General features: G+C 40.2%; 1 protein-coding gene across 2 annotated transcripts in view; it reads left to right on the top strand.

Annotated features, from left to right (window-relative positions):
* The window catches only part of LOC131784030 (deleted in malignant brain tumors 1 protein-like), a 67,326-nt gene that overhangs the window by 2,030 nt on the left and 54,134 nt on the right, over positions 1-11,162 (top strand). For both annotated transcript variants that reach the window (XR_010717838.1, XM_066168099.1), the window contains exons 3-5: positions 6,177-6,215; positions 9,437-9,748; positions 10,166-10,477. Coding sequence is in view for 1 of the 2 variants with exons in the window: in XM_066168099.1 (XP_066024196.1) it covers positions 6,177-6,215; positions 9,437-9,748; positions 10,166-10,477 (663 nt within the window). In the remaining variant the exon portion in view is untranslated. The remainder of the gene's footprint in view (positions 1-6,176; positions 6,216-9,436; positions 9,749-10,165; positions 10,478-11,162) is intronic.

The following is an 11,162-nucleotide window of genomic DNA, read 5'->3' as shown; positions in this document are numbered from 1 at the left end:
AGTAGATATTTATTCACCAAAAGGTTGCTTACGACTGACTGGAACATGATCGAAAAGTGAGTGTCGTGCGGCTTACATAATGATAGGGTGCCACAGCAGAAGAGGAGCTTATCAGTGAATTAGCGAAATTATTTTCCATGGACAGTTCGAAAACGCGAAAATTCGACCATTTTGACAACAGTAACACAATGTTTGGCTCTCCCCTCTCTCTCGTAACTACTGAACAATTTCCTTATTTACTCGAATGAGCACCGCAGGCGGTGCATGTCTGGGCAGTTTTAAGTGGCTGACTCCTCAATTTATTCGTCTTTCTTTTATACTTAGCTCCCGCTTGTTTTCTTGTCAAAGTCTCTATTTCCTCGAGCTTCCGTAACAAGCTCGAGAACCTTTGTAGAAAGTACAGAAGAATACTTGAATGGAAGTAAACGGGCTTCAAAGTCTTTAAATCGACAAATCTGTCTCAAACGACAGATATGGAAATATTTTGACGCGTGATCTCTGTCGTGTGATAAGATTAATGACAAAAGGAAGGTAGATAAATTTCGCAATGATATACTGTATTCACAAAGGGAAACGTGAAGCATCTGCTGGGTGATTCATGCTAACCAGTGAGTATCATTTAGCACTAACACAAGTCGACTTTGAGGGCATACGCGTGACCCAACAACACTGGAGGACCGAAAACGAGAATTGGCGATATTTTCAATAACAATTTTAGTCCAGTGTTTAGGTACCGGTTTCGCATTCGTGTGACAAAATACAAAGAAAGGCTACGACCCAGCGCAAAAATTTTGACATAAAAATAGTTAGTCGAAAATCCGCTCAAAATAATATCTGTGATCTATCAAAAACTCCATTAAACAGTAGCATTTGCAAATACAACCACCTCCCACCCCTCTCTGCCTACTAAAAGTTCGTCCTTCACCCCTCCCTCATTAACAACAGTCTGCCTCCCACCTTCCCTGAGTACTGATAGACTGCATCCCACCCCTCCCTAAATACTAATGGTCTACTTCTTTCCCCCCCCCCCCCCCCCACCGCAATAAAATGGTCCAAACAAATGGTCCCAAAAAAATAGTCCAAATAATAGTCCAATAGTCCAGGGGTCCAATGGTCCAGTCTATATCTTATCCTATGCCGGGAAACATGAGCCTTTCAAGCTAGCCACTCTTAATTATTATTATACTACTTTTGTTATCATTATTATCATTATTGTTAATATTACTATTTGTTACCAAATTGTGCTATAGCAGTAGCCAAATGCAGTCTTAAGCTGTCTTTTTTAATGCTTGTCTTCATGCTGATTTTCGCGTATCTATTTAGCTGCCATATGGCTATATGTTACACATATAGCCATCTTTTTAGGTTTTAAAGGTTTCATTTTATCTTACCTTTTTAAGCAACTTTATTCTTTCTTTGAGTTTATTTCGCGAACCGTTGTGGCTATATTTTACAAATATTTAGCAGCTCATTTACCATGTTTTGAGATGTACAGATTTCATTTGATTTGACCTTACTCTTCGTCGCGCACCTTGTGTGCGGTGCGCTCCTGAGGCATGAATCTATTGCGTCAGCCATGCGCCTGAAGTCTTGAGGGTCGTGGGTGACTGATCACAACTTGAGTAGTCATCAGTTTACTGAAAGAACAAAAACATACTGTGAATCATGGACTCGACTCGACTCGACTAGTCTGGACTGAACTAAATTAGTAAAACGAAGATGAGTAAAATACACGGACTGGTAAAACACGGATGAGCATAGCTCGGATTAGTAAAACACAGACCAGTCACACGCGACGAAAACATTTGTCCTTATGTAAATGATCATTCTATCACCAAAGAACGATATCAATTAAATGTCCTATATTAAAAAAAAACCAGCAAAATTTCATCCTTCGTATGTGATTCCGTTCTCCTAGGATCAGAACCATTCATGATTACTTTCCTAGAGAGGAGCAAGTTCATTTTATCAACATTTTTAACAGAAACACTATTAAAAGTTTTACGAGTGCATGTGCAACTGAAATAAATAACATTAGATCCATTCAGGTCATCTTCTTACTAAAAAACATTACGTGTAACGAAAACAAATTTTATAAGAGATGCATTAAAAATTTGCTTCTAAAATGTGGACGGATGGGCAAAACTACGTTTCTTTCCCTATTTCTGTTGTCAATATATATTTTCATAGTTTGTCTTAATATCTGGTCACTTTAGATGTGGATCGAGACGTTTCGACTGCAAACTGCTAGTCTTCCTCGCGCTATGAGATCGATTAAGTACGGGTTATATTTATTTACATGCTGTTTTTCTCAGCTGTGATTGCATGGAATTCCATGGTGCATCCGCTGCCGCACGGCTCTCCTGCTGTTGTGTTTCTTGATCGTTGGCATCCAGGCCTCTAAGATCTCTATTCCATTGCCCCTATTAATGCTGTTAAGGTGAAGTCTTACGTAAGTTGCCTCTTTCACCTTGCGTGTGCAGAATTGGGGATCACGATCAATAAACTTTAATTCGTTCCAGAGCGGGCGGTGTCCGTTGTTGTCGGCGTGCTCTGAAACACGACAGCAGGAGAGCCGTGCGGCAGCGGATCACAAAGGGAACCTGATCTAAAGATGCACCAATCACAGCCGCAGAATTCCATCCAAGCACAACAGCATAAAGGTGACGCGTACTCAGTCGACCTCGTTGCCTGAAACGTCACGATCCACATCCAGAGTGACCACATCGTGAGAAGATGATAACATTTCTCATTTAAAAGTGTTATTAAACACGAGGACGAACCAAAACTTATTTTTAATGAAATAACACTTATTTCGTTGTTTGCCTCCCATCGCACAAGTGTAACGCTTGCAAAGTTTACCTTTACATTCTAAGGGGAGTATTTTTAACGCCGTGCTTTGAGATTAGAGATATATATACTTATGCTTTAACAGGTTTATGCATATGCTTCTGCCCCTATTAGTAGTAGTGTATATGTGATTGACATCGTTCTTTGGCTGAGAGATGATCGTTTCAAGTAAAAAAAAAAACATTTCTTTTGTGCGTGTATTTCATTTATTAGTCCGCGTCGGATACACTGATACAGTCCAGTCCTGCAAATGAACCACAAAGTGGTAATACGAGGTAATGTAGGACTGATGAGTAATGTATTTAGAAAAACATAACTTCCTTTAAACACAAGGGGGAATGGGAGAATTCGCGAAAGTTTGTCTGAAACGAGTTTATTAGGGCTACCTTGATTACTCTCCCAGCTTTCAGTGCCCCTGTCACAGATAAGTTACAAGAGTAGGAACAATGATTTCTGGCTGGTGACATCGAATAATCATAAACAATACAGGCCTTAACGAAGTTACAGGGTAATTTGGTACTATCAACTGAGTTGATAACGTAAATTGGCCAACGTGAAGAGTTAAAAAGCTGACGTTTCGAGCGTTAGCCCTGCGATAGACGAAGGGCTAATGCTCGAAACGTCAGCTTTTTAACTCTTTATGTCGGCCAATTTACGTTATAAACTCAGTTGATAAAGCTAAATTACCTCGTTATACTCTCCCACCGACGCAGCACCACAGATTCTTTAGAAATTTACCTCCCTTTATTGACGAAGTCAAGCCACAAAAAATTTCTCTACGTATCTCTTTCAACAGCACCCTATTTTCATAAACTTTATTTAATCACGTGCAATTCATCAGCTATTTAAGGATTAAAAACTATTGACTACTAATTATTTAACTATATCAATTACGCTATATTGATGCTTTTCACGAATGCCGTGCCTGAGAGAGGATTGCTGATTTCTCGTGTAAACAACCCGAGGAATTGCGCGCACCCAGACTTGAAAGGAAGGCTATCTCACAATGTGGTACCACTGTAACTGAAACTATTTTTTAAATAATTTGAGCGTGGAAATCGAACATTGAGTTTGTTCAGGTCGTAGCTTGTATTGCGTCCAGAGAATTTCGAAGTTAATCCATGTAGGCATTTGAATACCATGGTGGCCTTTTGTATGTTCCACTGGCGGTCAGGGTTTTCCATTCCTAACAATTGGCCAGTGTCAGCGTTTTAAGTGAGAATGTCAGAGCGCGAGCTACTCTATTCACAATTTTTGCAGCTTTTCTTGTAAAGTTACACGTGAGGCTGCATTTAAGCTTGATTTGTAAGATGAAAGGTCGCCTGGGGAACCAGGTGTCTAACACATTTCATGGCCCCGATTCCAGAAGCCATCTTTTTGGTTAGTTTTTCGATGTGGCAATTCCGGCTGAGGTTGTCTTCTATTGTTACACGAAGTGATTTGGAGGTAAAACCTGTTCCACCCGAGCACTAACCATTGGGAAGTAAGTAAGAACACTTAGCATTAGGCCAGATCCTATTAGCATAAATTCGGTTTCATTTATAGGTAAAGTAAGTTTGTTTGCGTTTAACCAAGTGTGTAATTCAACAGGTCTTCACTAAAACATGGTTCAATGTTGCCCCCGTCATAATCTGCATATGCGAGATGCATGTCATCGGCGTACATCCTCCGGTCACAGTTTGGGTAACAATTTGGAAGCTCATTTATAAGTATAATAAGAATAACAGTAAACCGAGGATAGTTCCCTGAGGGACACCGCTAGTTAGTACACGGCTGTCATATAAGGACCCATTAACTGAGCACTGTTGTGTACGGTTCTCCAAATACGACTGAAACCATTTTAATAAATTCCCAGATATACCATAAAGGTCAAGCTTACATAGAGAAATTTTGTGGTCGACCGTATCGAAAGCTTTCTCTAGATCTAGAAAAATAACCCGGTTGACCCTACCAACGTCTATATTATCTGCCCTGGAGTCACTTGCCTCAAGCAAAGCTGTAACACTTAAGTGAATAGCACAAAATCCCGACTGATGTTTGCATAGTATATCGTGCTCCTCTTAATAGACATATAATAGTTCGTAAACTATTCTCTCCAATACCTTGACCACAACTGAGATAACCGAGATAAGACAGTAATTGTTTACGTTGTCTCGATCACCTTCCTCGAAAAGAGGTGTGACTGTAGCAGATTCTCAGTCTCCTGGGAGTTTACTCTGTCTGATAGTTTAATTTAAAGTATCGCGAGTGAGGACAGCGTACTCACGAGTAAGTCTCGCAGATATTCCGTCTAAGCTAGTTACCTTAGATGTGTTTAGCTTGTTCATCAGTGAAAAGACTTTGTTTGCATTGGTTGCAAGGAGATGAAATCGTGTATCTGTGCATGTGAGATATCTTGCTTAGTCTTAGCCATCCGAGGAAATCTCACTGGCAAGTTTTGGACCAGTGGTGGAAAAGTGGTTATTAAACCCATTTGATATCTCCCCCGGATTAGTTATCGTCAATTTATTCACTTTTAAACGTAACGTCACTGGAGTTTTCACAGATTTCCGGGAAGTTAACTCATTGATTGTTTGTTAAGTCTTTCGAGAAGCACTCGTGTGCTCTGTAAAGCTTTTTTGATAGTATGCTGATTTGACTTATCGATCTGTTAGCTATGGCCAAAAAAGCGCAAAAAAATTGAATTGGATAATGCATAAACGTTCTCCCTAGATTGAGATAAGATGTCATTTCGAAAGCTTTGTGTGTCAAATTTCCGAAAATTTCTTTAAGTTACTGTAATATCTCCATTAGACATCCCGTTCAGGGCTAGTTTTCTGCAAGCAAAACCATAATTTGAGTACTGATCCCGGTGTGACAAATTCGAAATCTTATCCGTAAAATTGGCATTATTTAGATCGATTAAAGTTGCCGAGGTGGTCTAATCCTTGTCGGTTCTGACATGAGTCGCTGGAGTCCATAAACATCAGAAATACTCATCAGTTTGAGAGCGTTGTTGCCAAATCGGGTAGAAGTCATTTTAAAGTTTAAATCTTCCATTACGAAATACACTACATTTTCACCGACAAGTTTCCCGATTACAGATACGAAAGGCGAAAAGATACCAGTAGGAGCGTCTGGTGGTCTATTCCACGTGACAACTACAACCGGTTTTGATCTGGGCCTTTGAATTTCCAATTTCCCCCCCCCCCCCCACCCCCCCATAATTTTGTACCCAAGAACTTCTATTTCTGTATATTCTGTATTTATTTAATTAATTAAAATAATATATACATAATTTAAATCTAGATGTGTTTGAAAACTTAAAAAACTGTTTGTTCTTTCAGGTATTTTGGTGTCTCTCACTAAAGCAGCAAGTGTTACTGGTAAGTGCTATAGTGCATCAACTCCGGCATTATCATAATGATTTGCCCGAAAGATGAGTAAACTTTTTACCGTTTGGTCTCATCGTCAGGATGAGGGTAGACCTGAGAAGAAATTTTGTCGTTATCAGAGACTGCGTTTCGAAAACCTCGACGGTGGTCACCATCAGAGTCGCATAATGTTTTGTCTTTCGAGTGTTGGTAGTCCGTGCGTGCAAAATAATTGATCATGTTTGGCGTTAGCCGTATATCCTTGGCTGTACAGAGCCAATAATATCACGGCAAAAGTGACCTATCAGTTTAGGTTTACCAGCTCCTGACCATTGTGATAACATAAATTATCACCGGGTCAAATTTAGCCAAGAAATTAAGAAGTTGGACAGGAGAGTAATTTCAGTTATTTAAGACAGTTGTATAAAGGGCGGACAACGCTGTCAAACGGATAAATCGCTATCTGGCGGATAAGTGATAGAAAACCTATAGCGTAGTCCACCGAATAGAGTTTCATTCAGTGGATATCTCATCAAACCTCTGAACAACCGGGACCTGATGTATTGCTCGCATATAACCATTGAAGAGGTAGTTATGATTTACCTTCGAGATTAACATCCCAAGATTCATCGTAAATTTTTATACTTTCCGTACCTATAATGGCAAGCTGTATTGATCACTTTTTAAACTTCACGCGTGAAATGCCCTATTTGTGAATCCAATTTACATTATTATACTTGGTTACAGGCAATAGCATTTATTAAAAAAAAAAGTAAAAAGTCTATAAGTTGTCTTCGTTGGATTTTCCTTATTCCTAAGTGAGTTTTTAAATCACATAAAAAGCTCCCTCACTTTGCAAATTGAATTTGGGTACACTCTTAACCAAATTCGTCCCTTTTCAATCTAATTTCAGCGATTTTATGCAGCATTTATTCTTCAAATGGTCCTAAACAGTTCCTTATTACTAACCCATTAACTAGAGCTTTGGAATTCTAATTACCATCTCTTTGACGGTTTGTGAGTAACCCATACTTCTCTTTAGATAGCCCAATGAACAAACGACTTGTGTTTTCATCAAGCATCAGCAAAAAAAAAATTTAGCAATGGATTATTACCGCGCAGGATTTCCCTGCTGTTGTGCACGAACAGATTTCTTTGTAGAGTAGCCGTGTTACCCTTGTTGGGTTTACATGCAAGTGGTTTGACCTCTTTCACATACAATATACATTCACATCGTCGCCTTCAGAACGAGGGTCATCGAGCAGTGTTCTTATTCAAACTATTGCCGAGAAAATGGGAAGACATATTTTTCGGAAGTTACGCGGTCTTTGTATTGCAGAACGTTCTTTCTGATTGCCGGAGTGAAACCAGCAATAGATGCAAGTGAGATCTAAACGTTGAACTTTCATCAAAAACAATGTGGAAATAGAGTCGTAACTTGAGGTTGGTCGACCATGTGCTTTGTCCGTCTTATCTAGTTCGTGGTTTTCCATTTTTGTGGGTTCAGGGGACTCCACGGCTCTGGTAATGGTTTGGTTGCGTGAATTATGGTTACTCAGTAGTTTTTTGGCTGGACTGCTATCTACACCTCGTGTTGAAGCACTTACCATGTTTAGTAAGACGAGGTATTTTCTCATCCTGAGTTAATGGGTTTGCTTTACTTACGCATCGCTATCGTTACACAGATTCCACTATGCCACTAACCCTGAGTTGCTTACTGAGATGGTTATGAGCTGGATGCCTCAGGTCTTGATGAACCTCCAAATTTCGCTGAACACTTACTACAGGCCATTTTTACCGACTACTTGCTTCAGTGTTCCATAGCAAACTTAGCTTCCGATGACTCTTGATAACGTAGGATTGATAAGCTGAACTAGCTTTACTTTTTAACTCAAAGTTTCCCATGTAAGAACAGGAGCAAGATAAGATTTGATGTTAGGCCATCATTTCTGTATAATTTACCTAAGTTTCGTAACTTTGGGTCTTCGCTGGCGCTGGGCTTAAATTCCTCTAGCTCTGGGTCGTTTCTAGGGATGTCAACACCTCTAAGAGTGCCAGTAAGGAATATTTCTTACTCATTGAGGGTTGAGGTTCAGGTCCAAAGGAGGGACAGTATCTCTCCCATGTAAGCTAAACATTTCCTTTCTCAATGGCCACACGTCTTATATCAATTTTGTTATGAGTGCCACTGTGACACACCAGTGGCTTTCTTTTTCAGGGGAATACGGTGCCTTGATCGAAATTTTCTGCCCAAAATACACTGAGGCTTGATTCACGACAGCGTTTAAAGATCAGGGGTGTTCGGTTGTCGTATTTTCCATCAATGCAACACTATGAATCCAGTGGACTTTGTGAAGATTTTCCATTGCCTATTTCGGCCGTTTTTTAAGTTATCACCTCTCATAGAAACTACCAGAAGAGGTTAAAAAAGTGGTTGTTGAACGTGAGGAGTGGCGAGCTTATAGCGGAGATGGTGTCACAGACAGAGTTTTGGCGAGAAGTTCTTAAAGGCAGTCAATTTTTCATACTCATACCGCTGCACTTTGTTCAGTGCTTTTATAATTATGGAAATGCTGCACTATATACTCCCAGCGACAGAAATTTAACTGACTCAGCATTTATTACAGTCCATGTATTAACAAGTCGCTGAAATTCACTTTTGGCTTTGTGTTACCTTTAGTCTGTGGTGGTGCGTGCTCAACGACTTCCAGGGGTAGCTGCTACAACTGTTGTTAGATACAACATTTCGCCAGGGGGAATTTCAGAAGCTTTCCGAATACATATTGACAGCATCAACGGTTATTAACGCATTGCAATTTATTGTAATGAGATCCATTTTCTAAAACAACATAGTAGGGGGGTCAGTTACTTTTCTGCGAAAGAAAAGTTCATTTTGCATTCTAGCTATAATATATGACTCATTACCTGCGCCATAAATTATCGCTGAGGGCTGCAAGCAAGGATTTTATATCGTTATTCTATTAGAAGAGGACAACTCTGCCCTTATTGTTCCGTTACTCTTTCATTGCCCTTCAATACCTATACTAAAAAATTAGCTAATGGGTTCCTTCCTTACTTAGATCAGAAGAAATTAGTGTCCTATTATCATGATTGTCTCTTGCATAGATTTATGGTTCACAATTTATTGGTTGGTTCTATTCATGCAGAGAATTGGCTAAACGTTTAGGAAGTTCAACTACTTAGAATATTCTCTACGTATTTGTTATCAACAGTCCGTTTGGCGAGTTCCGCCAGTTCGCCATCCTCTGGTCGTGTTGAGGTACGATACAAAGGTATATGGGGAACCATTTGTGACTACTCTTGGGACTTACAGGACGCTAATGTAGTTTGTCGCCAGCTTGGATACGATGGAGCTTTATCTGTACCAAGAAGATCAATATTTGGACGAGGGGCAGGACAAATATGGCTGAGTCATGTGCAATGTGTAGGAAATGAGACATCGATATCACAGTGCCGTCACATGGGATGGGGAGTTCACTACTGCCAGCATAGTTATGACGCTAGTGTAGTTTGCCGACCTGCAGGTAAAGTGATGCATGTACACGGAAGCATAAAAATCTCAGTCAAATTAGAGAAACCTCATTTATTCCCCTCACTTTTGAATTGCTCCGTCCATATCAAGGAAATGACGCTTTTCGAAATCAACCAACGCGAAAAATATTCAGTGCAACTAATAGTTATAGGAAAGCACAATAATCATTTGTCTTCGTTCCCTTTCTTTCACCAAGATTCCCCCCCCCCTCCCTCTAGATCTCTCTCCACGTACAGTTTTCTTTCAGTGATTGTGCAACACTAAATGATCGAAGGGGAGTATCTAGGCAAACCGCCCTATATTTTGAATTTGATTTTTGCCGAACGTTTTCTGATATTGGCCATATGAATGTTATGTGTCGACTGGCTTTATCATGGATTTTAGCAAACTTGTTTTCCCACACAAACAGTTCGTCTGGTAAGTCGTGGCCCTTCGCTATCTTCTGGTCGTGTTGAAGTGCTATACAATGGTACATGGGGAACAATTTGCGACGACTCATGGGATTTACAGGACGCTGAGGTAGTTTGCCATCAGCTTGGATACGAGGGAGCTTTATCAGCATCTGGTGATTCCGCATTTGGATATGGACCTAGCCAGATATGGCTGGATGACGTAAATTGTGTAGGAAATGAGATTTTGATATTGCAATGTTCCCACAGAGGATGGGGAGTTCACAACTGTGGACAGAATGATGACGCTGGTGTTGTGTGCCGACCCGCAGGTACGTAGACATTAGATTATCAATGGTTGTCATAGACATCAACGAAATGCGGCAATTTGTAAAGGAAATCACGTGATTTCGAGTGCAATTTTGGAATAAATTAGAACATCTCTCCAAAGGGGTAACATGTGATAGTGTAGTCTGATCGTCCGAGTAAATGTAGTCTTGAGAAGGAGTGTTGTCGGTAATGGTGACTGACGTTTCAGCAACGAGAGCGGAAGTCATCATCAGAGTCAAGAGAATGTTCTAAGACCGGTAATCGGTTAAGATTGGTCTGTTTCGATCCTTTGGTAAAGTTACTGCCACGCCTCCTACATCGGAGAGATTGGCAGAAACCTCACAAAAAGAATGATTGAACATAAGCGGGCGACGAGGAAAGGTGATGTCAACGATCACGTTTCTGAACATCATCGACTTAAGAAACGCGCTATTGACTGAGACTCTGCGCAATGCCTAGGCTACAGCACCAACCACCTTCAACTACTGACTCTGGAAACCTGGTTTACTAACTTAGAACAGACTCCTCTCACTAAGTGTCAACAACTACCAGCACCATACAAACGAGTTATTCACGACACGGACATTACAAATGAACAGAACGACCCACCTAACTCACTAACTAAATTGCACAAGCAATTAGGACGAATGCAGTTTCTTGTCTATGAAAAAATGCTTGTGTTCATTT

This window comes from Pocillopora verrucosa, chromosome 6 (genome assembly GCF_036669915.1).
Source record: "Pocillopora verrucosa isolate sample1 chromosome 6, ASM3666991v2, whole genome shotgun sequence".
NCBI lineage: Eukaryota > Metazoa > Cnidaria > Anthozoa > Scleractinia > Pocilloporidae > Pocillopora > Pocillopora verrucosa.
Note: the sequence above shows the minus strand (reverse complement) of the source record. Positions and strands in the feature narration are given on the sequence as shown.